The sequence below is a fragment of the Limanda limanda genome, chromosome 6 (assembly GCF_963576545.1).
Source record: "Limanda limanda chromosome 6, fLimLim1.1, whole genome shotgun sequence".
NCBI lineage: Eukaryota > Metazoa > Chordata > Actinopteri > Pleuronectiformes > Pleuronectidae > Limanda > Limanda limanda.
In genome coordinates, this window is record NC_083641.1 from 30,760,935 (window position 1) to 30,777,495 (window position 16,561).

Here is a 16,561-nt window from a genome sequence, read left to right on the forward strand (position 1 = left end):
TTTCCGTGTGGGCGGGGCCTGAGTCTAATGTCATTGTCCCTGAATAAGCTAAAACAAAATTATTTGTTAACTCTGATAAAACTTTAAACACATTTCGAATGCTGTCATTATACAAACACATATATATATATATATATATACACATACAATATCAAAATACATATTTTATATCTCATGAAAACATCAGTGACGTCACGACTGAAGAAAAAGTAAAGACGAGGAAATGACTCATGTTTTTATTGTTTGTCTCAGAATGTAAACGGTTGTTCAACGTCACGTCCTTTCAAACAGGTCAGAGGTCAAACCTCTGCTGATCGATACAAAACGCCACAAGCCGCTGTGACCTCAGCAGGTGCAGAACGACAACCAATCAGCTCACAGCACCTGAGGCAGGGAGACAGCTCCGAGAAGGAAACGTCCTCCGGCCTGCCCTGGCTGCTGATTGGCTGCTGGAACATGTGTTATTATGGAGGGGGCAGGGTTTATGTTACTGGTGGTCATTCCGCAGTGGGCGGAGCCTCACAGGTAACCCTCCTTCCTGAACTGCTCGTGCAGGATGTCTCTGTACTCGTCGAAGCCGCCGTCGATTCGTCGAACCTTCCCGCATTCACACACCCACAGCTCCTTACACACCAACCGGATCAGACGCTCGTCATGAGACACCAGGATGACTCCGCCCTGAAACAGATGACATCACACACCTGAGAAACGCACAAGACACAGACACAGACACAGACACACACACACACTCGTGTCCGTCCTCCCTCACTCACTCTATACTTGTTGAGCGCTTTAGCCAGAGCCTCGATGGTCTCCATGTCCAGGTGGTTGGTCGGCTCGTCCAGGACGTAGAAGTTTGGACTAAAGGACAGAGACACAATGACATCATCATCACCACCATCAACATCATCATCAAACAGCTGTTCCCTGAGCTCTCTGTTACCAGGGCATGGTCATCTGTGCGAAGGCGACCCGGCTCTTCTGTCCTCCTGACAGACTGGCCACCGGCCGGGTGGACAGCTCTCCGGTGATACCGTATCCTCCCAGCTGGTGGCGGTACTCCTCCTCTGTCCGACCTGAGACACGCACAAATCACAGCCAATCACAGCAGAACCGTGGGAGCAGTGACTGACTACTGTCTTTGGTTATCGTTGCCATAGTTACCGGGGAACTTGTTGAGCAGCAGCTCCACAGAGCAGACGTTCAGGTCCAGCTGATCCACGTGATGCTGACTGAAGTATCCGATCTTCAGGCTCCTGATGACAGAGGAACAATCGTCTGAGTGAACACGACATTAAAACAGTTCCCTGAGGATCTGTCAATTCAATTTTATTTGAATAACGCCAAATCCTAATAAACACCTCAACGCTCTTTACATATCGAGACCTTAAAAATGAGGAACCACAACCTGCTTCCTTTTACAAATGTATAAAAGAAAAGACGTTGGTTTTAATCAGAATTTCTTCCTGCGGTTGTTTGTCTCCACCAATCAGAGCCTGTATTGCCTCACTCAGATGAGGTCACTGCGACCTCTGACATTGAATTAATTCATCCTCGAGTCGAAGGGAACGTTTGTGTCAAATATAAGGAAGTTCATAAAGTGTTTCTGAGACATGGTGTTCGCAGCACGTGACCGAGGGACGGACACAAACAGAACCTCAGAGAAACAGACGGGACAAAGAATCAATGTCCCCAGAGACAGACAGAACCAATGGTTCCCTGGACACGTCCCAGTACATGTTTATAAACGTGATGCATACAAAGAGTCATGTGATGAAATGGGTTCCTCCCCTTCTTTAATTGGTCGCTTGTCTCACCTGTGAGCTTGTCTCATTCCATTGACAGGCGTCAACTCGCCCATCAGCAGCTTGAGGACGGTGGTTTTACCGGCGCCATTTTCTCCGACCTGTCATGAAACAACAGATCAATTCACACCAGCACTGATACTGAACATTGATCAGTTTTACTCCACATGTTGACGTCATGATTCAGTAGAAGTTATATCATGTGATTTAACGATGACACGTACGATGCAGATTCGAGACTCGAGGTCGGCCGACAGGTTGAGTCCAGAGAAGAGTCGCTGATCTGGAGTGTAGTAGAACTCCACCTCGTCCAGCTGCAGGATGGGCGGAGACAACTTCTCAAAGTTATCTGGAAACCTGTGAGAGGACAACACCGGCTGTCAATCAAACATCACCGTCCAATCAGAGACGCCTCATCAGCTGCATGGAGACGGTTTGTAGCATCTACCCCTCTATCCATCCATCCATCCATCAATCATCCATCTATCAGTCATCCTTCCATCAATCCATCCATCCATCCATCTATCAGTCATCCTTCCATCAATCCATCCATCCATCAATCATCCATCTATCAATCATCCTTCCATCAATCCATCCATCCATCCATCTATCAGTCATCCTTCCATCAATCCATCCATCCATCAATCATCCATCTATCAGTCATCCTTCCATCAATCCATCCATCCATCCATCAATCATCCATCTATCAGTCATCTATCAGTCATCCTTCCATCAATACATCCATCCATCAATCATCCATCTATCAGTCATCCTTCCATCAATCATCCATCTATCAATCATCCTTCCATCTATCCATCCATCCATCCATCAATCATCCATCCATCCATCAATCAATCATCCATCCATCCATCAATCATCCTTCCATCAATACATCCATCCATCCATCTATCAGTCATCCTTCCATCAATACATCCATCCATCATCATCCATCTATCAATCATCCTTCCATCCATCCATCCATCCATCCATCCATCAATCATCCATCCATCAATCATCCTTCCATCAATCATCCATCTATCAATCAATCATCCATCCATCAATCATCCATCCATCAATCATCCATCTATCAATCATCCATCCATCAATACATCCATCCATCAATCATCCATCCATCAATCAATCATCCATCTATCAATCATCCTTCCATCAATCCATCCATCCATCAATCATCCATCTATCAATCATCCTTCCATCAATACATCCATCCATCAATCATCCATCCATCAATCAATCATCCATCCATCAATCATCCTTCCATCAATACATCCATCCATCCATCAATCATCCATCAATCATCCATCCATCAATCATCCTTCCATCAATACATCCATCCATCAATCATCCTTCCATCAATACATCCATCCATCCATCCATCAATCATCCTTCCATCAATACATCCATCATCCTTCCATCAATCCATCCATCCATCAATCATCCATCTATCAATCATCCTTTCATCAATCATCCATCAATCATGCATCCATCAATCATCCATCCATCAATCATCTATCAATCATCCTTCCATCAATCCATCCATTCATCAATCATCCATCTATCAATCATCCTTCCATCAATCATCCATCAATCATCCATCCATCAATCATCCATCAATCATCCTTCCATCAATACATCCATCCATCAATCATCCATCCATCACTCATCCTTCCATCAATACATCCATCCATCAATACATCCATCCATCCATCAATCATCCATCTATCAATCATCCTTCCATCAATCCATTCATCCATCAATCATCCTTCCATCAATCATCCATCCATCAATCATCCTTCCATCAATCATCCTTCCATCAATCATCCTTCCATCAATACATCCATCCATCAATCATCCTTCCATCAATACATCCATCCATCAATCATCCTTCCATCAATCATCCATCCATCAATCATCCATCCATCCATCCATCATCCATCCATCCATCAATCATCCATCCATCAATCCATATTAAAGAGGTCCAGTGGTTGATCCTCTGAGGACCATGTTTGTGTTCGTACCTTAAAGTGACTTCAGTTTCTCTTTCAATGGGTTTCATCTCCGGTCTGAGGGAGGAAACACAACACGGTCACTGATTGGTTTTCTGTATTATATTCGATTTATCTCTATTTATCGTATTGTAACCTAGTTTGGTTAAGTTGTTAATGTAAAGATGCATGCAGCGTAAACCAGTGTCACTGGGAACACGCACAAAACACAGAGAAGAGGTTGGAGCTGCTAGCTTCCTCTCGGACTTCAAGCTCTACCCTGCTCCACAGATGTTCTTCTTTATGTATTGTTGTCTTTCGAGATATGATCTGATATTAAGTACTATGGAATCAATACACGAGTATTAAAATCCACAATCACACTCTCCATTTGAATGCAGCTGCACATAATGTAGTGATAATTGTGTTCCTTTTTTATTAGGCCAGAGATGTTGTTGGTAATCATATTATTTTCTGCATGTCAACTTTTAACTGTTGTGAACATTTGACTGTAGTTAAACGAAACCAGTTTCTCACAGAGTCACAGACAACAAGAGAAGAAGCAGAACTCACAGTCTCTCCAGCAGTTTGAGTTTGCTCTGGACCTGAGCTGCTCTGTTGGCGTTGAATCGAAACCTGTCGATAAAAACCTGACACACACACAAAGCATTGTGGGAAAACATCATGTGACTGAAACCACCAATCACAAAACTGACCTTCAAAAACATGTCAGTTCAACCTGTATGTGTAGTACCTGTATGTGTTGTCTGTAGTACCTGTATGTGTTGTCTGTAGTACCTGTATGTGTGGTCTGTAGTACCTGTATGTGTAGTACCTGTATGTGTAGTACCTGTATGTGTAGTACCTGTATGTGTTGTCTGTAGTACCTGTATGTGTTGTCTGTAGTACCTGTATGTGTTGTCTGTAGTACCTGTATGTGTTGTCTGTAGTACCTGTAAGTGTCGTCTGTAGTACCTGTATGTGTAGTACCTGTATGTGTCGTCTGTAGTACCTGTATGTGTTGTCTGTAGTACCTGTATGTGTAGTACCTGTATGTGTCGTCTGTAGTACCTGTATGTGTCGTCTGTAGTACCTGTATGTGTCGTCTGTAGTACCTGTATGTGTCGTCTGTAGTACCTGTATGTGTAGTACCTGTATGTGTTGTCTGTAGTACCTGTATGTGTCGTGTGTAGTACCTGTATGTGTCGTCTGTAGTACCTGTATGTGTTGTCTGTAGTACCTGTATGTGTTGTCTGTAGTACCTGTATGTGTAATACCTGTATGTGTCGTCTGTAGTACCTGTATGTGTCGTCTGTAGTACCTGTATGTGTTGTCTGTAGTACCTGTATGTGTAGTACCTGTATGTGTCCTCTGTAGTACCTGTATGTGTCGTCTGTAGTACCTGTATGTGTTGTCTGTAGTACCTGTATGTGTAGTACCTGTATGTGTCGTCTGTAGTACCTGTATGTGTAGTACCTGTATGTTTCGTCTGTAGTACCTGTATGTGTAGTACCTGTATGTGTAGTACCTGTATGTGTCGTCTGTAGTACCTGTATGTGTTGTCTGTAGTACCTGTATGTGTCGTCTGTAGTACCTGTATGTGTAGTACCTGTATATGTAGTACCTGTATGTGTCGTCTGTAGTACCTGTATGTGTCGTCTGTAGTACCTGTATGTGTTGTCTGTAGTACCTGTATGTGTAGTACCTGTATGTGTAGTACCTGTATGTGTAGTACCTGTATGTGTAGTACCTGTATGTGTAGTACCTGTATGAGTACCTGTATGTGTTGTCTGTAGTACCTGTATGTGTCGTCTGTAGTACCTGTATGTGTTGTCTGTAGTACCTGTATGTGTTGTCTGTAGTACCTGTATGTGTTGTCTGTAGTACCTGTATGTGTTGTCTGTGTAGTACCTGTATGTGTCCTCTGTAGTACCTGTATGTGTTGTCTGTAGTACCTGTATGTGTTGTCTGTAGTACCTGTATGTGTAGTACCTGTATGTGTAGTACCTGTATGTGTCGTCTGTAGTACCTGTATGTGTTGTCTGTAGTACCTGTATGTGTTGTCTGTAGTACCTGTATGTGTTGTCTGTAGTACCTGTATGTGTCGTCTGTAGTACCTGTATGTGTTGTCTGTAGTACCTGTATGTGTTGTCTGTAGTACCTGTATGTGTCGTCTGTAGTACCTGTATGTGTCCTCTGTAGTACCTGTATGTGTCGTCTGTAGTACCTGTATGTGTTGTCTGTAGTACCTGTATGTGTAGTACCTGTATGTGTCGTCTGTAGTACCTATATGTGTCGTCTGTAGTACCTGTATGTGTTGTCTGTAGTACCTGTATGTGTAGTACCTGTATGTGTCGTCTGTAGTACCTGTATGTGTAGTACCTGTATGTGTTGTCTGTAGTACCTGTAAGTGTCGTCTGTAGTACCTGTATGTGTAGTACCTGTATGTGTAGTACCTGTATGTGTTGTCTGTAGTACCTGTATGTGTCGTCTGTAGTACCTGTATGTGTAGTACCTGTATGTGTTGTCTGTAGTACCTGTAAGTGTCGTCTGTAGTACCTGTATGTGTAGTACCTGTATGTGTAGTACCTGTATGTGTCGTCTGTAGTACCTGTATGTGTTGTCTGTAGTACCTGTATGTGTTGTCTGTAGTACCTGTATGTGTCGTCTGTAGTACCTGTATGTGTCGTCTGTAGTACCTGTATGTGTCGTCTGTAGTACCTGTATGTGTCGTCTGTAGTACCTGTATGTGTCGTCTGTAGTACCTGTATGTGTCGTCTGTAGTACCTGTATGTGTCGTCTGTAGTACCTGTATGTGTCGTCTGTAGTACCTGTATGTGTCGTCTGTAGTACCTGTATGTGTTGTCTGTAGTACCTGTATGTGTTGTCTGTAGTACCTGTATGTGTAGTACCTGTATGTGTTGTCTGTAGTACCTGTATGTGTCGTCTGTAGTACCTGTATGTGTCGTCTGTAGTACCTGTATGTGTTGTCTGTAGTACCTGTATGTGTTGTCTGTAGTACCTGTATGTGTCGTCTGTAGTACCTGTATGTGTCGTCTGTAGTACCTGTATGTGTTGTCTGTAGTACCTGTATGTGTTGTCTGTAGTACCTGTATGTGTCGTCTGTAGTACCTGTATGTGTTGTCTCTAGTACCTGTATGTGTTGTCTGTAGTACCTGTATGTGTTGTCTGTAGTACCTGTATGTGTTGTCTGTAGTACCTGTATGTGTAGTACCTGTATGTGTTGTCTGTAGTACCTGTATGTGTAGTACCTGTATGTGTTGTCTGTAGTACCTGTATGTGTTGTCTGTACTGCAGCTGGGCCTCGTACTCTCTCTGCTGGTTCTTCATTCTGTCTTCTTTGGTTTTAATAAAGTTTTCGTAGTTGCCACGGTAACTCTCGAGCCTCTGCGTGTGAAGGTGGACGATGTCCGTTACCACGGCGTTCAGGAAGTTCCTGTCGTGGGAGACGACCAAGATGGTGGACTGCCACGTCTGAGAGAGGAGGCACAGGGTTAAATATAGCTTCCCTGTTAGCTTACGGCTAACAGCTCCCATTGTTCTCAATGAGGAATGCTAACATGAGAGTCAATCACAAGTCTGACCTGCAGGTAGTTCTCTAACCACAAGATGGCTCTGACGTCCAACATGTTGGTCGGCTCTGAAACAAACAGCAGGAATACATCATAGTACTTTCATAGTAGTACTTCAAGTAATCACTACTACCGCCATTACTATTATCCCAGACTACACTGACTCCCTATTGGCTGTCTGGCACATAGCCCCGCCCCCTCACTGGTGTGGATGTTCTGTAAACAGAATTTATACGTCTGCTCAACTCATCTAAATCAACTTTGTGTATTTATGAATTTAAGATTTTCAAAGGAAACATAGTGAGGGAGTAAAATTCAGGCTGGAACCTTCCTCATTCCTCTTCTTCACTCCTCCCCCCTCATCCTCCCTCATCCTTCTCCTCTTCTTCACTCCCCCTCCCTCCTCCTAATCCTATCGTCTAACTGTAAACAGCTGTCTCACTGAGCAGTGACTCACCGTCGAGCAGCAGCAGGTCCGGCCTGATGAAGACACATCAACAAAATCAACATCATCATCATCATCATCATCATCATCATCATCATCATCATCATCATCATCTAATGACAAAACTCACCGAGCAAACAGAGCTCTGGCCAACGCTAACCTCATCCTCCATCCTCCTGAAAACTCCCTGGGGACGGAAAGGGGGGGGGGGGGCAGAGAGACACAGACAGAGAGACAGACAGAGAGACAGACAGAGAGAGAGACAGACAGACAGACAGAGAGAGAGGGAGAGAGACATTGTTGAGCGTCTCATTGCGTCACCATGAGATAATCATGAGACAGGTGATGTCTCACCTCGTCATCTGCTGTTGCATTTTGGGAGAGAACCCGAGACCAGCCAGGATGACAGAGGCTCTGATTGGACGAGACAAATTAATAAAGTCAATAAAGAACAAAGACTGTGATCACATGACATAAACAGCTTCGACATACACAGTATCTGTTACAGTAATCAGTTACATCACAATAAGTGCATCAACCATGAGGAACAAACCAGAGCAACAAGAATCAAGAAAGTACAATTTCTTAAAGGAAGACAAACTACAAAGTGCGATAAGTCAGTAAATGGTAAATGGTTTTCTATTTACATAGCACTTTTAAGTGCCATGTTAGTTCTACTACATTTTTAGTTTAAACTTTTATCCGAGGTGTGGTCTGAAGAGATGCGTCTTCAGTCTGAAGGACGATGTGAGGACTTCCTGTCCTGATGTCCATGTGGAGCTGGTTCCAGCGTTTAGGAGGCGGGACAGGAAGCTGTCCAGATGTTGTTGAGTGTTTAGCTCAGTTACTGATTGCAGTTATGGTAGCCGATAACTGCAACAGTAACTGATTACTGTTACAGTAAGTGATTAGTTGCAGTGGTTGCCATAGTTACCGGGCTGGAGCTTTGTCGGCGTCGATCTCCTCCAGTTTGACGTAGATCTCCGACAGTCGAACGCTCTCGTTCCCGTCAGCGCTGAAACAAGAACAGAGCGCCCATGTTACTTCCTGTTTGGCAGCAGTTTCACCGCTGGTGGATCAACACTGTCAGCTGTGTATTGATTGATTAGTAACTGATGTATTATTCTTACGTTCCGTTGGCGATGCGAGCGTTGAGCCTCTTCTCCTCGTCCAGCAGCCCCTCCCTCTGCGTATCACTCTGCAGGACGCTCTGCAGCGCCGCCGTATCATCTCCATCCACTTCCTGTTCCACATGGAGGATGGAGATGTGAGCCGGGACACGGAGGTTACGACTCGCCAACATCTTCAGCAGCGTCGTCTTCCCCAGCCCGTTACGACCAATCAGACCGTACCGCCGACCTGACGACAGAGAGAGCTCCGCCCCCTGCAGCAGAGACCTAGAGTTACAATTACACACAAAGAATATTAGAACATACAGAGTAGTACATTAACACAAAATATAATAAATCTATACAAAAATATGATATTTATACAAACAACTAAATATTTACACTATTCATTTTCTTCATATACATTCATCTACTTTATTCATATACAACTGTCTGTCCCTCACTCACCTCTCTCCGAACGCAACATCAAAGTTCTCAATACGAATGTCGTAGCTGCGGTTCTTTCCTGAGAGTTCGACCCGGTTCTCCTTCTTATTGCTCGCCTGACTGGCTGAGGCCTCCTCCAGGACTCTGCAAGGGACCAGAGAGGAAGAGGAGGGATGAAGAGGTGTGAAGAGGTGGGATGAAGAGTGAAGAGGTGGGATGAAGAGGAGTGAGCTAGTGTGATGAAGAGGTGTGAAGAGGAGTGAGCTGGTGTGATGAAGAGGTGTGAGCTGGTGTGATGAAGAGGTGTGAGCTGGTGTGATGAAGAGGTGTGAGCTGCTGTGATGAAGAGGTGTGATGAAGAGGTGTGAGCTGGTGTGATGAAGAGGTGTGAGCTGGTGTGATGAAGAGGTGTGAGCTGGTGTGATGAAGAGGTGTGATGAAGAGGTGTGAGCTGGTGTGATGAAGAGGTGTGAGCTGGTGTGATGAAGAGGTGTGAGCTGGTGCGATGAAGAGGTGTGAGCTGGTGTGATGAAGAGGTGTGAGCTGGTGTGATGAAGAGGTGTGATGAAGAGGTGTGAGCTGGTGTGATGAAGAGGTGTGAGCTGGTGTGATGAAGAGGTGTGAGCTGGTGTGATGAAGAGGTGTGATGAAGAGGTGTGATGAAGAGGTGTGAGCTGCTGTGATGAAGAGGTGTGAGCTGCTGTGATGAAGAGGTGTGAGCTGGTGTAATGAAGAGGTGTGATGAAGAGGTGTGAGCTGGTGTGATGAAGAGGTGTGAGCTGGTGTGATGAAGAGGTGTGATGAAGAGGTGTGATGAAGAGGTGTGAGCTGCTGTGATGAAGAGGTGTGAGCTGCTGTGATGAGGAGGTGTGAGCTGGTGTGATGAAGAGGTGTGATGAAGAGGTGTAATGAAGAGGAGTGAGCTGGTGTGATGAAGAGGTGTGAGCTGGTGTGATGAAGAGGTGTGATGAAGAGGTGTGAGCTGGTGTGATGAAGAGGTGTGATGAAGAGGTGTGAGCTGGTGTGATGAAGAGGTGTGATGAAGAGGAGCTGCTGTGTACTGACATTGGGGTCGAGGGTTTCTGGGAGTCCTTCTCGTTCCTGCGCCCCTGTTTAGCCTTCAGCTTCGCCTCGGCCTTCTCCAGTTTCTTTGCGTCCACAGTCTGAAGAGAGGAATTTTGAAGTGATGACATCAGAGCATAGTGACATCATATGATGTGTTACTGTTAGAACTCATCTGTGTATATTTCAAACGTGAAATCAAATAAATAACAATATAACGATGTGTGACACTTCCTCTGTGAAACTGCTGCTTGAATCTTAAAGTGAAGGAGGAGGACTCACTGTGTTCTGAGCTCGTTTCATCATCCAGATCCCCTGAACATCTTTAGCTGCTGAATCTGAAACAAACACGTTGACAAACTGTTTCACTTCACACTCATGTTACACAAGGATGATGGAGCTGTGGGTGTGATTCTGACCAGTGTCTGAAGAGATCTGAGAGAGCTGAACAGGAGCGTCCAACAACACCTGCCTCTGAGAACCATGATGATTATTCCTGAGAAATACAGACCACGTTACAACGGTCCTTATTTAACTCACAACCAAGAACCATAATGTGCTTTTCCTTTAAAATGATTATTTGTTCAAATGCCTCTTGTCAATTGGATTTTGTTTTTCCGCCTGACATGAATCCACACAGAGAAAACACACGTCTGTCCTTTCTTACAGCTTGAGAGTGTTGAACATCTGGAGACAGATGTCTCTGACATCATCCTCGTTCTTACTGTCAGCAGACACATCCTGTAGGACGCCACCGACGGCGTCGTACACCTCCTCTCCATCCTCAAAGTCAGCACCGCTACTGCCCAAGACACCTGGAGAACAAACACACACATTCAAGGTCTGACCAGCTTCCATCAGAGTAACAGCTCGGTACAAACTGGAATCACTTGAACAGACGGATTTACATTCTATGTTGGAAGCAATTTACAAAAGAAACCAACCCCTCAATAATATGAAAATATTTCTTCTAAAACCTTCAAGTTATTCCCCATAATGCCCCTGGATATTATTCCCTGTAACACTCATCGTTCTGGATTATTCCCTGTAACACTCATAGTTCTGGATTATTCCCTGTAACACTCATCGTTCTGGATTATTCCCTGTAACACTCATAGTTCTGGATTATTCCCTGTAACACTCATCATTCTGGATTATTCCCTGTAACACTCATAGTTCTGGATTATTCCCTGTAACACTCATAGTTCTGGATTATTCCCTGTAACACTCATCATTCTGGATTATTCCCTGTAACACTCATAGTTCTGGATTATTCCCTGTAACACTCATAGTTCTGGATTATTCCCTGTAACACTCATCATTCTGGATTATTCCCTGTAACACTCATAGTTCTGGATTATTCCCTGTTACACTCATAGTTCTGGATTATTCCCTGTAACACTCATAGTTCTGGATTATTCCCTGTAACACTCATCATTCTGGATTATTCCCTGTAACACTCATAGTTCTGGATTATTCCCTGTAACACTCATAGTTCTGGATTATACCCTGTAACACTCATCATTCTGGATTATTCCCTGTAACACTCATAGTTCTGGATTATTCCCTGTAACACTCATAGTTCTGGATTATTCCCTGTAACACTCATCATTCTGGATTATTCCCTGTAACACTCATCATTCTGGATTATTCCCTGTAACACTAATCATTCTGGATTATTCCCTGTAACACTCATCGTTCTGGATTATTCCCTGTAACACTCATCATTCTGGATTATTCCCCGTAACACTCATCATTCTGGATCATTCCCCGTAACACTCATCATTCTGGATTATTCCCTGTAACACTCATCATTCTGGATTATTCCCTGTAACACTAATCATTCTGGATTATTCCCTGTAACACTCATCGTTCTGGATTATTCCCTGTAACACTCATCATTCTGGATTATTCCCCGTAACACTCATCATTCTGGATCATTCCCTGTAACACTCATCATTCTGGATTATTCCCTGTAACACTCATCATTCTGGATTATTCCCTGTTACACTCATAGTTCTGGATTATTCCCTGTAACACTCGTCGTTCTGGATTATTCCCTGTAACACTCATCATTCTGGATCATTCCCTGTAACACTCATAGTTCTGGATTATTCCCTGTAACACTCATCATTCCAGGTTTTATTTCTGTATCACTCATCATTCTGGATCATTCCCTGTAACACTCATCATCTTGGATTATTCCCTGTAACACTCATAGTTCTGGATTATTCACTGTACTACTCATCATTCTGGATCATTCCCTGTAACACTCATCATTCTGGATTATTCCCTGTAACACTCATCATTCTGGATTATTCCCTGTAACACTCATCATTCTGGATTATTCCCTTTAACACTCATAGTTCTGGATTATTCCCTGTACTACTCATCATTCTGGATTATTCCCTGTAACACTCATCATTCTGGATTATTCCCTGTAACACTCATAGTTCTGGATTATTCCCTGTAACACTCATTATTCCAGGTTTTATTTCTGTATCACTCATCATTCTGGATTATTCCCTGTAACACTCATCATCCTGGATTATTCCCTGTAACACTCATAGTTCTGGATTATTCCCTGTACTACTCATCATTCTGGATTATTCCCTGTAACACTCATCATTCTGGATCATTCCCTGTAACACTCATCATTCTGGATTATTCCCTGTAACACTCATCATTCTGGATTATTCCCTGTTACACTCATAGTTCTGGATTATTCCCTGTAACACTCATCATTCTGGATTATTCCCTGTAACACTCATCATTCTGGATTATTCCCTGCAACACTCATAGTTCTGGATTATTCCCTGTAACACTCATCGTTCTGGATTATTCCCTGTAACACTCATCATTCCGGGTTTTATTTCTGTATCACTCATCATTCTGGATTATTCCCTGTAACACTCATCATTCTGGATTATTCCCTGTAACACTCATAGTTCTGGATTATTCACTGTACTACTAATCATTCTGGATTATTCCCTGTATCACTCATAGTTCTGGATTATTCCCTGTAACACTCATCATTCTGGATTATTCCCTGTAACACTCATAGTTCTGGATTATTCACTGTAGCACTCATCATTCTGGATTATTCCCTGTAACACTAATCATTCTGGATTATTCCCTGTAACACTCATCATTCTGGATTATTCCCTGTAACACTCATAGTTCTGGATTATTCCCTGTTACACTCATAGTTCTGGATTATTCCCTGTAACACTCATAGTTCTGGATTATTCCATGTAACACTCATCATTCTGGATTATTCCCTGTAACACTCATCATTCTGGATTATTCCCTGTAACACTCATCATTCTGGATTATTCCCTGTAACACTAATCATTCTGGATTATTCCCTGTAACACTCATCGTTCTGGATTATTCCCTGTAACACTCATCATTCTGGATTATTCCCTGTAACACTCATCATTCTGGATCATTCCCTGTAACACTCATCATTCTGGATTATTCCCTGTAACACTCATCATTCTGGATCATTCCCTGTAACACTCATAGTTCTGGATTATTCCCTGTAACACTCATCATTCCAGGTTTTATTTCTGTATCACTCATCATTCTGGATCATTCCCTGTAACACTCATCATCTTGGATTATTCCCTGTAACACTCATAGTTCTGGATTATTCACTGTACTACTCATCATTCTGGATCATTCCCTGTAACACTCATCATTCTGGATTATTCCCTGTAACACTCATCATTCTGGATGATTCCCTGTAACACTCATCATTCTGGATTATTACCTTTAACACTCATAGTTCTGGATTATTCCCTGTACTACTCATCAATCTGGATTATTCCCTGTAACACTCATCATTCTGGATTATTCCCTGTAACACTCATAGTTCTGGATTATTCCCTGTAACACTCATTATTCCAGGTTTTATTTCTGTATCACTCATCATTCTGGATTATTCCCTGTAACACTCATCATCCTGGATTATTCCCTGTAACACTCATAGTTCTGGATTATTCCCTGTACTACTCATCATTCTGGATTATTCCCTGTAACACTCCTCATTCTGGATCATTCCTGTAACACTCATCATTCTGGATTATTCCCTGTAACACTCATCATTCTGGATTATTCCCTGTTACACTCATAGTTCTGGATTATTCCCTGTAACACTCATCATTCTGGATTATTCCCTGTAACACTCATCATTCTGGATTATTCCCTGCAACACTCATAGTTCTGGATTATTCCCTGTAACACTCATCGTTCTGGATTATTCCCTGTAACACTCATCATTCCGGGTTTTATTTCTGTATCACTCATCATTCTGGATTATTCCCTGTAACACTCATCATTCTGGATTATTCCCTGTAACACTCATAGTTCTGGATTATTCCCTGTACTACTCATCATTCTGGATTATTCCCTGTATCACTCATAGTTCTGGATTATTCCCTGTAACACTCATCATTCTGGATTATTCCCTGTAACACTCATAGTTCTGGATTATTCACTGTAGCACTCATCATTCTGGATTATTCCCTGTAACACTAATCATTCTGGATTATTCCCTGTAACACTCATCATTCTGGATTATTCCCTGTAACACTCATCATTCTGGATTATTCCCTGCAACACTTATCATTCTGGATTATTCCCTGTAACACTCATACTTCTGGATTATTCCCTGTAACACTCATACTTCTGGATTATTCCCTGTAACACTCATAGTTCTGGATTATTCCCTGTAACACTCTGATTTCTGGATTATTCCCTGTACTACTCATCATTCTGGATTATTCCCTGTAACACTCATCATTCTGGATTATTCCCTGTAACACTAATCATTCTGGAATATTCCCTGTAACACTCATCATTCTGGATTATTCCCTGTAACACTCATAGTTCTGGATTATTCCCTGTTACACTCATAGTTCTGGATTATTCCCTGTAACACTCATCGTTCTGGATTAATCCCAGTAACACTCATAGTTCTGGATTATTCCCTGTAACACTCATAGTCCTGGATTATTCCCTGTTACACTCATAGTTCTGGATTATTCCCTGTAACACTCATAGTTCTGGATTATTCCCTGTAACACTCATAGTTCTGGATTATTCCCTGTAACACTCATAGTTCTGGATTATTCCCTGTAACACTCATAGTTCTGGATTATTCCCTGTAACACTCATCATTCTGGATTATAACCCTTCTCGACTCTTTTCTCTAACACTTCTCCTTGCGGGTCTTCCGGGTCTGGTCCCTTCGCACCGGCTCTGACTCTCGCACTGACCCGGGTTTCGGTGCAGCTAACCGGCCCTGGTCGGGCTGCCCGGTGCTCGGGCTCCGGTTAGTTTACCGGTGCTAGCTCGTTAGCTCCGGGGCTACAGAGGCTCGGGTCCCGGCTCACATGCCGGGTGAAGGCCGCCGTGTGCCGCTGCTCTGGACCCGGACCCGGACCCGAACCCAGCAGCTCGGTCCCCGGGGTCTCACCTGTGATATAATCGAAGAGCTCCGCGTCGATCTCAGGGAACTCGCTCTTCAGGATGTCCACGTAGGTCGCCATGTTTCCGGCCTGGACTCAGCCCGGCGTGCATGCGTCGACATGGGAAGTGCGCGGGGGATTGTGGGACATGTAGTTCATGTCGTCATCGTGGGGCGTTACCGTGATGAATATAAATATATATGAGTGATTATTGCTCAAGTGTTTCAGATCGCTATCAATATTAGAGATGTAAATAGTTGCATTGTATACAGTATAAGTGGTACTGTTCGCAGTAGCTGTATTGTTTACAGTAACAGCAATACTTGCAGTAGTAATATTACAGTTTGCAGTAGCAGTACCATTGACAGTAGTAGTGTTTGTATAAGTGGTACTGTTTGTACTATCAGAAATGCGTATTTGCTTTAGTAATAGTACTGTTTGCAGTAGCAGTACTGTTTACAGTAATAGTAGTATTTGCAGTGGTAATACTAGTACTGTTTACTTTAACAGCAGTACTTGCAGTTGTTATAGTACTTGTTGCAGTAGCAGCAGTAGTCACAGTGGTCACGTGGTCTGTGCTCCGCTCTGCGCATGCTCCGTGTGTTTAGGGTGGGAGAGGAGAG

General features: G+C 43.3%; 1 protein-coding gene across 1 annotated transcript; it reads right to left on the reverse strand.

The window, feature by feature from the left end:
• Positions 1-221: 221 nt before the first annotated feature.
• Positions 222-16,073, reverse strand: abcf3 (ATP-binding cassette, sub-family F (GCN20), member 3). Its single transcript, XM_061073815.1, has 21 exons — positions 15,947-16,073; positions 11,132-11,279; positions 10,884-10,960; positions 10,747-10,802; positions 10,468-10,565; positions 9,424-9,546; positions 8,977-9,243; positions 8,781-8,861; positions 8,201-8,260; positions 7,977-8,033; positions 7,859-7,881; positions 7,414-7,469; positions 7,103-7,303; positions 4,382-4,458; positions 3,842-3,886; positions 2,030-2,162; positions 1,818-1,906; positions 1,165-1,256; positions 944-1,076; positions 774-861; positions 222-678 (listed from the first exon to the last, which is right to left on the reverse strand). Exons 1-21 carry the CDS (start codon positions 16,017-16,019, stop codon positions 520-522), a joined length of 2,136 nt encoding a protein of 711 aa, XP_060929798.1. The 5' UTR covers positions 16,020-16,073; the 3' UTR covers positions 222-519.
• Positions 16,074-16,561: the final 488 nt, after the last annotated feature.

What these genes read in the sequence shown, in the direction of transcription:
- abcf3 (XM_061073815.1), bottom strand. Translation starts at nt 16,019, where the DNA reads ATGGCGACCTACGTGGACATCCTGAAGAGCGAGTTCCCTGAGATCGAC. An exon ending in GCTCTTCGATTATATCACAG is followed by an intron (nt 11,280 to 15,946) that starts GTGAGACCCCGG and finishes TTTGTTCTCCAG; the next exon opens with GTGTCTTGGGCAGTAGCGGT. An exon ending in ATGCAACAGCAGATGACGAG is followed by an intron (nt 8,034 to 8,200) that starts GTGAGACATCAC and finishes TTCCGTCCCCAG; the next exon opens with GGAGTTTTCAGGAGGATGGA.